Source organism: Nanorana parkeri, unplaced genomic scaffold (genome assembly GCF_000935625.1).
Source record: "Nanorana parkeri isolate BGI_ZX_2015 unplaced genomic scaffold, ASM93562v1 scaffold1756, whole genome shotgun sequence".
NCBI classification, from domain to species: Eukaryota; Metazoa; Chordata; class Amphibia; order Anura; family Dicroglossidae; genus Nanorana; species Nanorana parkeri.
The window spans coordinates 93,885-109,856 of NW_017308024.1; the positions used below are offsets into that span (position 1 = coordinate 93,885).

Consider the following 15,972-nt stretch of genomic DNA (forward strand, 5'->3'; position numbering starts at 1 on the left):
GGGGCGGGTACAGCTGGCTCTGCCTCTAGATAGGCAGAGCCAGCTGTCACTCACGCAGCTGGGCGGATCTCGACATCGATGTCGGGATCCGCTCCAGCGTCTCAGTATACCGCGAGCTATAGCTCACGGTATACTGAGCTTAGGGTGACGGGAGGACGCTAGTTTGTGTCCTCCCGTTACCCTAGGGAGAACTATGGGGAAAAGCCCTAACCCCATAGTTCTCCTTTAAGGCTTGACATGTTTGGTGTCTATTTAGCCGACATGACCCCGTATTTTATATTTTACCAAAAAAAATGGGTAATAATAAATATTTCATAACATAACATTAGGGAGGGAAACAGGTTTTTTTTTTAAAATGTCAGTATTTTTTTCTTTACATAGTAAAAAATAAAAACCGCAGTGGTGATTGAATACCACCAAAAGAAAGCTCTATCTGTCCCCAAAAAATGATTTAAAATTCATTTCAGTACAGCGTTCCATGACTGAATAAATGTCAAAGTACTGCAGCGCTGAATACTGCAGAATGGCCGGGACAGGAAGGGGGTTAAACACCTCGGGGCTTCGAGTGGTTAATTAAATTGTATCTAATAATGTATAAGGGAGATTCAATGGCTGTTTTGCTATAGAACTTTACTACTTGGGTGCAATGAGAGTCTGGCAGTTTCTCATAGATCAGTTTTATTTTCAGGGTCATATTCTGTGACATTATGCATGGATCATAAAAGAGTGTATAGCATAGGGACAAATTCCCGTAAGACCAGATACCTTCCTCTTGGCTGTGATATATTAAATCGGCAGAAGCCGTGTTACTGAGCTAAGACAATTCTGTTAAAAAATATATGTGAAAGCTCTTGTAATGAATTCAAGGTTTTTTTTATTTTTTTTATATGTCTCAATCTGCTTTAACTGTATAAGTCCCGTGTTCCCTCAAAATAAGCCAGGGCCAGGTCGCCAATGCAGACATCCCAACTCTCCTGGACGCTCACCGAGTCTCCCATTATTAGATAGTGGCTCCCGGCCGCCCGGGAGAGGAACATTTTCTCCCGGAAAGGTTACTCTGCTATATCTAGCAGAGTAAACCTTTCCCTGCGAACATAGGAATGCATAGCTAGATTCCTATTGGCTAATTCACTTTGCAATAGCCAATAGCAGACTAGCTAGTGCACCTGCCCACTGCTGCTGTCAATCAGCAGAGGGGGACCTGAAGTTTTCCATCAGGTCCTCTTCTAGTGATTGACAGCAGAAGAGGGCGGTCTGCAATAGCCAACTTGCTATTGGATATTGCAAATTGAAATAGCCAATAGCAATATAGCTATTAGTTCCTATGCTGTTTTTTTTTTTCTTTTTTAATTTATTCTGAGGACAGCAGAACACACAAAAAAAAAACAGCAGATAGCAAAGAAGCTATTTCTTCCCGTGCTATCTGCTATCATTTCAGGGGGGTGCTCCCCCCCCCCCCCCCGCAGATGGGGGGGAAGAGGGCACCTCCCTGAAATTAGAAGGGCACCTCCCTGAAATTGCTTTCTTCAGGTTGGGATCCCTGCCAATGTGTCTTACACATTACAGCTGGGGCCCAACTTTTGTCAATGGATCTGGCCCTTGGATTGGACAGACTGGTTCCTGAATCCCATATTATTTTATTGAGTTTAGGGTTTATTTTTAGAAGTGTTTTATATTGGTTGAACTCGATGGACATGTGCCTTTCTCCAACCTATCTAGATGACATGACGTGCGCACACCATTCTGTTTCGCAATGTCATCTTTATTCGTATTTCTTTAGCATGACATGTGACGTTACAGGACCCCTTCGTCAGTCAGAAGTGCTTTTGCAAAATTGATTCTTGGGCCATGTTTTGGGGTCATGTTTTGGTTCTCGGGCCATTATTTGGTTTTGGGCCCAAAGGTTGAATTTTGACCTAAATCATTTTTATAGATTGCTCCCCAGGCTGCCACTTGTGAAGATCTAAAATAAAAATGTTCTTGGTGAGCAAAACATCTATAATGGGAGGAAGTACGGTCTCTGCTAAATGTGAGATAAGACTTTACCTCACTATTGATTAGCAAGGCTGCCCGTCATAAAGATGAATCAATATTTACAAGAAATCCCCGGGTCTCGGATCTAGTAGTATCGCAGCTGCAAAGTAAATACAGGTTCACTTCATTGTTTAACAAATACCTTTCCATTTCGGTCTGCAGCCAGCTGTGATTGTCTGCAACTGGCAAAAATACCAATTTTTCTTGCAACCAGGGTAAAGGTTTGTGCTGGGGATTCCCAGAGTTCTCATCTTCTTGCTTTTGCCAAAAGGCTGCATGGATACAGAGTACAGATTAAAGGCATTGCTGGCAGTGTCTTCTGGTTTACTTCAGTTGGGAGTGAAGGACCGCACATCTAAGGGCTTGTGTACATCAGCAAATCCAGTGTGCTTTCAGCTTTTCATTTAAGACCAGTATGAGACAATTCTGAGATCCTTCTTAAATCCTCCACAAGTGTTTCTGACCACCTGACCAGTGGCATAACCACATCCAGATTACCTCCAGACCAGACCAGATTGTTTCTAGACCCAAAATGCATCCTAATGTATCCCTATCCTATTTCTGGCCTATGTTCACACCACCGCAGTCCGTTCCAGACGAGAAAAATAATGCATGTCTCATTTTGTCTGGTCTGGAATGCACTGGAACTGCGGGCAGGTTTACACCATTTTCCGGACCAGATCTGGTCTGGAAAAAGGGTTGAAACTGCTGCTTTTGCATTCCTATTGATTTCCATGGAGAGAAACACACTTATGAGGCCGGGTTCACACCATTTCCCCGACCAGATCTGGACCAGATCTGGAATGCAGTGCTTCGCGTTTTTCCCACAATTTTGCCGCGTTCCGGAGCTGTTTTTTGTGTGGTTTGTTTAGCACAAAATGGGCTCTATGCGTTTCTATGCATTCCAGACCAGCCAAAATGAGACATGAAGTATTTCTCTGGTCTGGTCTGGAACGGTCTGCGCTGGTGTTAACAGAGGCCAGAAATAGCATGGGGATACATTAGGATGCATTTTGGGTGCAGAAACAATCTGGTCTGGTCTGGTCTGGAGATGATCCGGATGTGATGTGAATGGGCCCTGAAGAAAACAAATGCTTGAGTACCCAAGTCTAAATATATAGGGAGATAGACAAGGGTAGAACTAATCATAGGATTACAGTAAAAGCAGAATCTCCCATCTTAGCACTTTTCCAGCAAGATTTCGGCACTGGGATGCCCCATCTTCTTATCCACAGAACACAAGCAAGTGATAAAGTGTACCAATATCCCTGCATATAATTGACCATTGGGGGATTGACTGCTTTCAGTTTATTTGTTAAAAAAAGCTTTAGATTTGGTAGTTGCAATGATGTCCAAAGACGAGTCTGAAGGATGTGATATGGTAAGTGCCAGTAGAGCACCCCTGTGAGCTTCTGTGACTCTAGGATTCCATCCATGTCCGATAACAGAGGATATTCACATTGTTTACAATACGGTACTAAGAAAACATTTGGAAGCTGTGGGCAATAAGAACACATCCTTGTAGGAAGCTTTTCGTATGCGAGACCACTTATGACCACAAAAGTCTGTTTTTTCTGTGCATAGCTAACTGTCTGTTCCCTGCAGAATGGGCTGAATGCCCTGCACCTCTCCAGTAAAGAGGGTCACCTCAAAATGGTCAGCGAGCTGCTGCACAAGGAGATTGTCCTGGAGACCACCACCAAGGTGAGACCCACACGATGATCCTTTTCTCTGACCTTTTCTACAAAGTAGCTCAATGTCATCTTCTGTGCATTTCCATCATCTCCCCTGATTTCTTTCTATGTATGCATGGCTCATTGTCTCACCGTTGTCCACTCTACAGTCTCTGCAGGGCCATATTAATCAAAGGGAAGCTATAGTCTATTTTCAAAGAGGTAGCCATGTTGAATTATTTATGTATACAGTATAGGTCATTGGTTATGTCACTTCCATGTTTGTAGTTGCCTGATGTTCCATATGTTGACTCTTGAACGTTCACATAGACTTGGAAATGCTGCCTGTAGCCAACATCTCTGCATTGGAGATTCTGATCTCCTGCTTGAAGAGGAACGCTTAAAAAATTTAATTTGTCCCCCAACAGCTGATGAAGAATATACAGGGCTATTCACCAAAGGGTGAAGGGTTTGGGGAAGGCAGGAGAAGGGAACAATTTAGGACAACAGAGCTGAACTGGAAACATTCTCCAATTCAGCTCACTTTCCAGTTCAGCTCTGTTGTCCTAGATTGTTCACTTCTCCGGCCTTCTCCAAACTCTTCACCCTTCTGTGAATAACCCTAATAACGTTTATTCCTCTAGCGGTATCGACTACCTTACTTCATGATCCCGTGGCAATCGGTGGTCTTCTTCTCTGCAGAGTTAGAATGTGGGCATGCACTCCTATGCTATCATGTACAATGTGGGACCAATGGTGGCTGCTGATCCTGTATTGTACATGATGGCGTCAGCATGAGAAGAATTAACAAGACTCATAGGCAACCAGAAAGAGCGGCTTTAGGGGACCAGTTGCCACAATTGGAACCGTAGGGAGGAAGACTGCGGGACGGTGGAGTAAGGTAAGGACTACTAATCATCCACGGGGAAAGCAAGCAGGATATTCTTCAACAGCCGGAATCAGGATCGAAATCCTGATTTAGAGCAATCTAAAAATATATTTTTTTCTTTTGGATAAGGTAGAGAAGGGATAGAACTCTCCATATTCTTGATTTTCTTTAATGACGGCTGAGGTAAGAACAAAGTAATTCTTTAAAGAGTCTAGGAAAGACTGGACCCATACAATTCTACTGGGAGAGAGCAAAGCGCAATCAATGTAATACTGTAGTAGGAAGCAGAGCCTGCATATGTAATGGGAAACATTGGCTGCCCCATGTGCATATATATATTTATTTTAAAAAATTCAAACATTACATATACATATACTGTATATATATATAGAGTACATATCGCCTAAAATACTGTAAAAGACTATAATTAGTTTCCCTTTGAGTAAGAACTGTCTGTATCATCTCACAGCAAACCTTCAGGTCTGGTATTGAAGGGAATTATTTTTCTTCATTTGAAGGTTTCTCTATTACTTCAATTGTTTAGTGTAGATGACAATACTGGGGGCTGCGTTTTGACCTGCCTTGCATTGCGTTTTGTTAGACACAACAAGTCCTATTGAGATACATTTCCATTGCAGGGTAAACAAGTAGAACTCAGCCATTTACTGCATTTTGCATTGAAACCATTTAATCCATCCATCATTTGTAATATATCCACCAGTGTAATGTAATCAGTTGTTATAGTGTAATACAGACAGTTATTGTGCAGACACTTTGATTATTGAGGTCAATGTCTCTTTTGTTATTCATGTTATTGACCTCTGCTGTCATTTCGGTTATATAGAAGGGTAACACGGCCTTGCACATCGCTGCTTTGGCTGGCCAGTTGGATGTGGTGCGGGAACTTGTCAACTATGGGGCCAATGTCAACAGTCAGTCACAGGTAAGTAGACTATATTATTTCTGTTATAAATTAAAAAGAAAGAGTGGTGGAAGTGATGATACTGCTATTCCTTTTAATGACATTAAAGCACCAAAAAGGCTCAATTTGTAAAGCATTGGGGTTCCATTCATTATGAATGGAACCCCAATGCACATGTGCTGCAATGCATGGTAATACACTACAGTTCATTGTGGTACATTGGGTTGCCATAAATGGTGCATGTCCATTTTTTGGGACGTTTTGGTGCATTTGAATGGACTGCCTTAAAGGATAAAACATTGTTTAAAACAAAGTGCAATTATCCTTTTGGCTCATTTAAGATGACATCACCAATCCTGCCCTCCCCCGTGCACAGATGCATACTTACTGTTTCGACATACCCAACCTTGGGTGTTTGTTTACATCTGCGGCTGACGTCTCCTTTTTCTAGCCATGCATGTGCAGTACATTTACATTGATTTCAATGAGGCTTGGCTACCTCTGTCTCCCAGCCGGGTAGAGGAGCCCCATAGAGGTCAATGGGGATGCACCGTGCAGGAGTGGCCAGGAGAAGGAGACACCCACCACAGGATGAAAACAATGGAAGCTAAGCCCATCGGAATGGTAAGTAGGCATCTGTACATGGGGAAGGAAGGATTGGTGAGGTCATCTAAAAGGTGCCACAAGGAAAGTGCACATATCCTTTGACCTAACCCCCCTTAAAAGTGTGAACCAAGCCCTGAGGTCATAGTAGGTTGTTTGCACCACAAACATCTGTCTTGTAGAGATGTCACGTTACCTTTGTGCTGCTGTGTCATTATTGCAGAAAGGCTTCACCCCGTTGTATATGGCAGCGCAGGAGAACCATCTTCCCGTGGTCAAGTTCCTCCTGGAGAGCGGAGCCAATCAGAACCTAGCTACAGAGGTCAGTGCTTTTTCAATGGCCGACACTGATATCTAACATAAATGTACAGGTTTGCATGTATGTATCTGAGTGTTTGAAACAAGAATCATCTCCAACGCCCAACGGCAATTAACCACTTTGTTTCCCAGAGTATACCATGATGGAAACCTGTGATGGAAAAGTCACAAATTAAACTTGACTGGTTTCCATGGGGCAACATAGTTCCCAATTTAGGCATCATGATAAACGGAGTGCAATGTACACTTTAATATAATGCATGAAGCCTCATGGTGCAATTATTTCATTAATAAGGCAGAAGCTCATTAGGTAAAATTAGGGAATTACGGGACAAGGCTTGCTCTAATGCAACTGTGAAGTTTATTCCCTCTAATTAGTACAGCTCGTATCTTCCGCATGACATACTTCTGCAGCTGTGAGCCACTCTAGGGTCCGTTCAGTCAATGTATGTCATACTGTCATTTCAGTGTGTTATCTGCTGGTATTTTCCAGTGTCGTTTGTCGAGTTTCTCATTTGGCATGGATCATTTTAATTTACTGAATAATGTGTTTGCATTCCATTTTAAAAATCAATTCACAAAGATTATAACACTGGTTGTTGTATATTAAAATATCTTCTCTGGAACTGGCCTTGCCTTCACAATGACATAGACTTGAGTGGGACTCTTCTAGCGTCTCTAATGTAGGGGCACAGCCCCCCATTCAAGGTCATAGGGACTCAATGTGCAGACACAGCCAGCACAGGTTTTTGGCCTGAGAACATAAACATTAGAGCAGGTACCGCTGTTGGGAAGAAGTAATCATGCACCTGCGTGGGGAGGGGGGGAATTTTAGGTTAGATTAGGTCAGGGGCTAGGGAGGGTTGGGCTTTTTTTTATTGCACTTATACTTGTAGCTTGTAGCAATTATTCACATTCAACTGGATTTGTTCAGTAATGTTGAAGATTTTTTATAACTCCTCCAAGATTCTTCTTCCATGCCTTATCCATGGTGTAGCTAGAAGTAGTTATTCACACTCAACTGGACTTGTTCCGTAATTATAAAGATGTTTTGTAGCTCCTCCAAGCTTCTTCTTCCATGCCTTATCCATGGTATAGCTAGAAGTAGTTATTCACCTTCAACTGGACTTGTTTCGTAATGTTGAAGATGTTTCATAGCTCCTCCAAGCCTCTTCTTCCGCATCGTATCCATGGTATAGCTAGTAGTAGTTATTCACATTCAACTGGACTTGTTCTGTCATTGTGGAAGACCTTTTTTTAGATTATCCGAGCTATTTCTACCATTCCAGTGAGTGTCAGGAAGAAAGCCCAGCATTATATATACACACAGGTAGCACAGACATCTTAATCCAATCACCATGGTATATGTAGATGCTGCTTGTAAGAGAACAGGATGGGAGGTGTGAAAGCTATGGAACCACCATGTTCTAATTACATAATTCCATCCTCAGTGCCAGGAAGTCTGCACGTGTGTTAATTCTTCTATTCACATAGCTAATGGTGTGAATTGCTGTCAAATTGCCATGGTAGGGATGTTAAAACGGCTTTATATGTTTGGAGGGCAGTTTGGATTGAGATACCTGTATGAGCAGATACCCTTTAATAAAGAGCGGGGGGGTTGGTTCGGTGGACTTGAAGTTTGGTGCTTAGGTTTCCTGTTTAAAGGACACCTATTATAAGAGACTAGCCTGCCAAATCACCTGCTGATCCAGTAGCTTCAACATTTTTTGAGTCACTGATCCAGAAAAGGTATGCAGGAAAGTGAAGTCAGAACTTTTTTGGAAGTCATCAGAACACTATGACAGCCAGGTAACTAGCACATTAAAAACAAGGTCAGCCATGGCACAACTCGCAGGACGTGTCTCCTTTAAGATATAAGAACATTATTATTGTATTTAATAAAGTTTTTATTCTTAAATTGGGTGATGACACAGCGATGTAATATCTCATGATATATAAAGTGTGTCCTTCTGGGATAGTTCCATTCACTCTCACATAGAAGACATTAATAATATTCATAGAAAAGGCTCTCCGCTGCACCTGTCAGTTTATTTATAGCGTGCCACCTGATCTCCCCGTCCTGAAAATGGTGACACTGAAAAAGCCATTTTTTTTGTATTTATGTTTTTCTTTTTTGGAGCTGCACTGTGACACGCAGTTCACTTCACACAGCAGAACCGGTAGAAATCATTAATTTCCATTGTCATAATGCCCTTGGCACCATCTGAGCCTGTACGAATCTGTGGCTCTCAGCAGAAAAGGCAACATGTCATAGACTACAGGCCAAGGTGACATGAGGATGGGGGACACACTGATCCCGGTCACAGGGCGAATCTTCTGGGACGTTCATCGGGGTGAATTTTGGAATTTAGGTTTATATGACATAATGACAGTATTCTACACACCTGATAGGTGCACATTACGGAATACTTACACCGGGGGTGGGCAACTCCGGCCCTCCAGCCATGCTTCAACTATGGAATCTACATCCTAATGTAACAGCAAATGTTGACATCCCAGCAGGTTTTTTTAAAGTAAAAACCTGAACCAGGTTATACCCCTGCAGTGTCTTCCCACGTTGTAAGGGTTAAAAGAGAACTATGAGGTAAGTGTTTTTTCCCATATTTCTATTTAGGGTCACGGGAGGACATATACAAACCTCCTCCAGTTACCCTCAGCTACAGCTCGCTGTATACTGAGACCGCCACAGCCGGGACGGATCCCAACAATGCTGTTGAGATCCACCCAGCTGCATGAGTGACAGCTGGCTCTGGCTATCTAGAGGCAGAGCCAGCTGTGCCCGCCCCCTTACCCGTCCGTTCTTCCAATCAGCGCTGGAGGATCGGAGTAGGGAGGGGGGAATCCTTGCAGGGAGCGGATAGTGACAGTCACGGCTATCTGCAGGGGCAGGATTGAGAAGTGAGCGAGCGGCCGTATGTGTTCCCTCACTTCCCGATCTATTGAGCCGACTTGTGACAGTTTCAATATCACACGTCGGCTCGAACTATGAGGCTGAGTGATTTTCACGCACCTCATACTTCTCCTTTAAAGTTAACCTTGTTTTAATAATGGATCCAGGTTAAATAAATATACATCGGCCAGCAAAGTATTTCTTTCATTTTTTTAACCCAAGCACTTAGTCATCATGTTTGCTCAGCAGCTCCAAATCTCTCAGCTTGGCTTCCCTGAACTCCATGTCCAGTACATGACCAGAAGGGACAGTATAGTGTCCATCTAAAAGCTTCTGGAAGGGAGGTTGAGGAGCAGGGAGAGCAGAGACCAGTGTCTTGCCTTGCTGTGCCTGTATGTTTGTAGAGACACACACAGCTTACTAGCACACACAAGGGCGGCTCCATAGGACCCTGCAAGGGAAAGGAGCCACCCTAAAACAGGACTCAGGGGACCAGCTGATTCTGCAGGAAACTAAAACCTTTAAAGGAGAACTATGAGGCGAGTGCTTTTCACTCACCTCATAGTTCTAGCCGACCTGTGACAATGAAACTGTCACAGGTCGGCTCAGTAGATCGGGAAGTGAGCGAACACATACCGGCGTTCGCTCACCTCTCGATCCTGTCACGGCTCTCTGCCGTGACAGGGGAGGGGCTGGATTCCCCCCTCCCCGCTCCGATCCGCCAGCGCTGACTGGCGGAACGGACGGGGGAGGGGGCGGGTACAGCTGGCTCTGCCTCTAGATAGGCAGAGCCAGCTGTCACTCCGGCTGCGGCGTCTCAGTATACCGCGAGCTGTAGCTCGCGGTATACTGAGCTTAGGGTGACGGGAGGACGCTAGTTTGTGTCCTCCCGTTACCCTAAGGAGAACTTATACCCCATAGTTCTCCTTTAAGCATCAAGGAGCAGCATCCATTGTAAGTGATTTCATTAGCATTTGAAATAGCTTAAAAACCTTTTAACTTTAATATGACTTTAAATGCTGATTAAGTCCATGAGTGGCGGAACTATGGGGCCCGAAATAGTGGGGGGCCCGGTCAGGAGCAGGATTGTAAGCTTCCCGCCCGGGTACCAACATAGGAGTGCACACAGGGCAACAATCAGTCTGTGCAAGTGTCCTGATTTCTAGTTACGCCCCTGAAGTCCAGGGATGGAGCACTATGATGCAATGCGCACCTCATTCCTTGCTGCAACAAGCTTCCACTTTGCCGTGTGACTGTTCCTCCGAAGCTTCTTCTCAAAGGCTCTCTGGCTGGCAGTATGACGTCTCGTACTACTCTTCTACTCTTGTAGTATGATGTCATAGTGTACAATGCAATACCAGCAGTCCTTCATTGTGCGTGAGGACGCAATGGCCCACCCACAACTCAGGGAGACGTGCGCTTCGGAGAAAATAGCGCCCTCCGCTGGAAGAGCGAGGAATAAGTATTAAATCTTCTTCTCTTCTCCTAGACTTAAAGTGACGCTAAACTCAGGAGTTAAATCTTAAAAATACATTCAGGTACCTTAACTATGAACAACAATGTATCTTATTTGTGTATCACTCGGCTGTAGATCCTCCAATCATCTCTGAATTGGTGCTGACACTGTCCTTCCTTCTGGGGGGCGGGGGGCTACTTGTGTTCCCCATGGTCCCTGTGTGTGTTGGGAAGTAGTCACCGCTCCACACTCGCTCCCGGGATGGACTACAATATCAATACAAATGAGGAAACTAAACATGAGATTGTAGTCCATCCCGGGGCCTACTTTACAACACACACAGGGACCATGGGGGACAAAAGTAGTCACCCTCCAGAAGGAAGGACAGTGTCAGCACCAATTCAGAGGCGATTGGAGTATCTACAGCCGAGTGATACACAAATAAGAGACATTGTTGTTCATAGTTAATGGAGAACTATGAGGTGAGCGATTTTCACTCATCCTCATAGTTAGAGCCGACCTGTGACAAAGAAACTCTCACAGGTCAGCTCTATAGATCGGCAAGTGTGCAGAAACATCTACGATCTGCTCACTTCTCGATCATCTCCCTGCAGAGAGAGTTTACTGTCAGTCACGGCTCCCTGCAGGGATTCCCCCCTCCCCGCTCCGATCCTCCAGCGCTGACTGGCGGAACGGATGGGGGAGGGGGCGGGTACAGCTGGCGCTGCCTCTAGATAGGCAGAGCCAGCTGTCACTCACGCAGCTGGGTGGATCCAGACAGTAATGGCGGGATCCGTCCCAGCTGTGCCGCTCTCTGTATATAGTGAGCAATAGCTCGCTATATACTGAGCTTTGGGTCACAGGAGGAAGTTAGTATATGTCCTCCCCTGACCCTTAAGAGAACTATGGGGAAAAACACTTACCCCATACTTCTCTTTTAAGGGACTTGAAAGTATTTTTAAAAATTTTCCTCCTGAGTTTAGTGTCACTTGAAAGAGAACCGTGGCAACAGCAAAGAAATCACAAAGTATAAAGAGAGACATAGAGGTTATAGGGAGAATGTAGGTAGAAGGGTGATAGGGAACTGTAGCACTCCTCCTCTTGGGGTGATGTGGAATGACCCCCCTAAGTAGTGTGGCTGGCTAACAGCTCCAACTCAGGGTCGGGTTCTTGGTGTATGATGGGGAGAAGAATAAGTTGGGGCGCCAGTGACTGTAACCTTTTAAGCTTTTATTGCTCAACTCTAGGGGGGGGGGTTTCGGTTTAGGGGTGCAAGGTACTCAAAAAAGAAGTACAAAAATGGCAGGTATACTGAAAATAATATAATAAATATAAGCATTGTATAGGACAACAAATATATAAGTATTGCACCATGATATTCAACCTATCTACTAATCAATATAAATATTGCACTAGCCCAGTTAAAATGTTTATAGCCCTTAAAAACAATCGTCATACTAAACCTGGGGGGTCATTCAATGTTTATTAGCATTGTCAGTGTATGAGCTGGTGGGGTTTTGGTCTCCCGTGTCTCAGTCTCCGCATTTCGTAGCTTTTCTTGCCATTGGCCTCGGCGTGTCATTCAGCCAAATGGCTACAGGAAGTGGCAGCTCGCAGATTGCTTCTGCCTAAAGGATCCGTGACCTATATTCCCTCAGACAGAGCGCAGGACGCAGCGAGATTTCTGACTTGTCTCCTACAAATGGGTCACTGACCTTGTAAACGGTCTCCTGGTGTGATGCCTCCCCCCCCAGGAGGATAGTTTATACCAAAAGACTCAGTAAGTCAGACACTTGTCCACCGCAAATTCAGCGCCAGCTCATCGAGAGAACGGCAACTCTGCATATGACAAATTGTCCATATGAGTTTGTAGCCTATCACATCTGGCACTTCCAGTGGCACCTTGTAGACCAGTGTTCTATTGAAAGCTCCAACTCATCGAAATCTCCAACTACCTCACTTCTGGTGCTCAGAAAAACTGGAGCTCTGTACAGTTGCGGTGCGCAGGGCCGGATCTACTCTCTCTGCTGCCCCAATGCCAGGTTCCTCAATGCGCCCCCCTGTATGCAGGCTGCATATAAGTGATCTTGGGGGAATCGCCAAGATCAGATGTACAAAACAAGCGGCAGCTTCCCTGCTGTACATTTAGCTCTGCTTGCCCAAAGCAGGGCTAAATGTAGGAAACAACAACCCGCCCGGCAACTGCATGTCCCGGGCGTCGGGGGAAAGGAATTCCACACCCCTGCTGCCCCTCTACTCCCTGCTGCCCCGAGGGCAGGCCTTTGCTGGCCTTGTGGGAAATCCGGCCCTGGCTGTGCGCATGCGCGCATAGCGTCTTCAGAATACTCGTCGAAGTTTGCCACCTGCTGAATATTGTTAAAATGCAGCTGTACAGAGCTCCGTCAAGTCTTTGTGTTTTGCAGTCTAACGACGTCTGGTCAGAATCTCCAACTTGCAAGTACCCGGCAGTGAGGTAGTTGGAGATTTCGACGAGTTGGAGATTTTGATAGAACACCGGCACAGCGCTGCTTTTTATCCACAAGAGGGAGCCATGAAAGAGGTCTTCTGGGTCTCATTTCCATTTGCCTTTAGAGAAGCTCCCCGAAGCCCTATTTGCATCTTAACTGCCCACATGATATAACCGCAATGCAAAGAAGGCAACCCATTATGTGGAGGAAATGGGGCTAACCAATTGTGGTCTTTGCTATTCTTTGTCTAATGATACTATTGTTGGCCTTTAATGACTCCTTACTGGAGTTTTCATTGATATTATGTAATAGACAATTCAAGGTGAGGAGTGGAGACACTTACAGTGTATAGTTATTCTTCCAGTAAAAGTGCATTCATTCATTTACACATAACCTATTCTATCCCCGTTGTAGCAATGGTTACATTTATATACTCGTTCCCTCCAGCAGTCTCTAGAATTGTAACATTGTATCTCCCTATGCTCCTCGGCTCCATCTAGTGGCCACAATGTGGTATTTTACTATTTATTCCCTATGATGCTGAGCTCCATCTAGTGGCCGCTATGTGGTATTTGACTATGTCCTATGATCCTCAGCTCCATCTAGTGGCCATAATGTGGTATTTTATCATTCATGTCCTATGATCCCCAGCTCCATCTAGTGGCCATAATGTGGTATTTTATCATTCATGTCCTATGATCCTCGGCTCCATCTAGTGGCCATAATGTGGTATTTTATCATTCATGTCCTATGATCCTCAGCTCCATCTAGTGGCCATAATGTGGTATTTTATCATTCATGTCCTATGATCCTCAGCTCCATCTAGTGGCCATAATGTGGTATTTTACTATTTATGTCCTATGATGCTGAGCTCCATCTAGTGGCCATAATGTGGTATTTTACTATTTATGTCCTATGATGCTGAGCTCCATCTAGTGGCCATAATGTGGTATTTTACTATTTATGTCCTATGATGCTGAGCTCCATCTAGTGGCCATAATGCTGTATAACACTATTTATTTCCTCTGATCCTCAGCTCCATCTAGTGGCCACAATGAGGTATTTCACTATTTATTTCCTATGATCCTCAGCTCCATCTAGTGGCCATAATGCGGTAGTTTCCCCATTCACTCTGTTCTTAATGAATCAACCAATTGAAGAACGCTAAATTTTGCCCCATTCTCACAACTTAGCTCACGCATGTACATATATTTTACTATTTATTCCCTATGATGCTGAGCTCCATCTAGTGGCCGCTATGTGGTATTTGACTATGTCCTATGATCCTCAGCTCCATCTAGTGGCCATAATGTGGTATTTTATCATTCATGTCCTATGATCCTCAGCTCCATCTAGTGGCCATAATGTGGTATTTTATCATTCATGTCCTATGATCCTCAGCTCCATCTAGTGGCCATAATGTGGTATTTTACTATTTATGTCCTATGATGCTGAGCTCCATCTAGTGGCCATAATGTGGTATTTTACTATTTATGTCCTATGATGCTGAGCTCCATCTAGTGGCCATAATGCTGTATAACACTATTTATTTCCTCTGATCCTCAGCTCCATCTAGTGGCCACAATGAGGTATTTCACTATTTATTTCCTATGATCCTCAGCTCCATCTAGTGGCCATAATGCGGTAGTTTCCCCATTCACTCTGTTCTTAATGAATCAACCAATTGAAGAACGCTAAATTTTGCCCCATTCTCACAACTTAGCTCACGCATGTACATGCAGTTTTGCTGGACAAATAAGCTATACATTTTTTTTTTTATAAATAAACCCCTTTATGGTATGTGGGAACACCAGATTTTCAAGATAGGAAAGAACAATGCAAACCGAGCCTAAGTCCCTGTTCACATCTGTGCGATCTGAGATGGCTCGGCCATTGCGCTACAGTGCATGACAGAAGGAATCCCAATTTTTTCTATAGGGCCCATTCACACCTATGTGTTGCACAGCAGCATGGCCGCCCCAATAATGAGGCAGCCTGAGGTAGTTGCCTCAGGCGATATCTTATTGGGTCGTGTGGGGGGGAAGGGAGGTGTTCCTACTGCCCCTTTTCCGGCCAGAGTGTCCCAGGTAGGTAAGAGCTCTTGGCAACCTATGACACTCTGGCCGGCATCCTGCCCAGCTCACTGCCATCACTGGTTGCTAGGAGCTGAACGGGACGCTCTGGCTGGCATCCCACCAAGCTCCTGGCAACCAGTGATGTCAGTGAGCTGGACTGGACGCCGTGCACCACAATCCGCCTCAACTCCCCCCCCCCCCGTAATGTGCACCAATATCCGCCTTAACTTCCGCCCCAGAATGTGCACCATGAGGGTTAGACAGATGGAAGAAACAGGTGAAATCTGCTCTGGTTTCTCTGCCACTGAATAACAACCAGCAATCCAACTGAAGAATCCAGCAGGATGTCCTCCTGAGGTCTCTCTCTGCTCCGGAACATTAATTCACCAACCTCCGAACCGTGCTGCAGAGCATTCCTCCCTCTGATGTCACACACTCCCCAGGCTGGCACATGGTAGCGACCCCATAGTGATAAACTGGGGCGGCCATTTTGGAATAGTCTGAACTCCATTGGCGGTAAGCTGCTGGAAGCTGAAGGACCTTTAGAGGCAGAGACATAGTAAACCATCGATGCCACATAACCAGGGCTGGATTTACTCTCTCTGCTGCCCCAAGGCCCCAGG

At 44.7% G+C, this 15,972-nt stretch overlaps 1 protein-coding gene across 1 annotated transcript in view; it reads left to right on the forward strand.

The window, feature by feature from the left end:
* ANK1 (ankyrin 1) overlaps positions 1-15,972 on the forward strand; it is a 214,595-nt gene that overhangs the window by 89,253 nt on the left and 109,370 nt on the right. Inside the window, exons 3-5 of the mRNA XM_018571430.1 lie at positions 3,640-3,738; positions 5,441-5,539; positions 6,345-6,443. Coding sequence (XP_018426932.1) covers positions 3,640-3,738; positions 5,441-5,539; positions 6,345-6,443 — 297 coding nt within the window. The remainder of the gene's footprint in view (positions 1-3,639; positions 3,739-5,440; positions 5,540-6,344; positions 6,444-15,972) is intronic.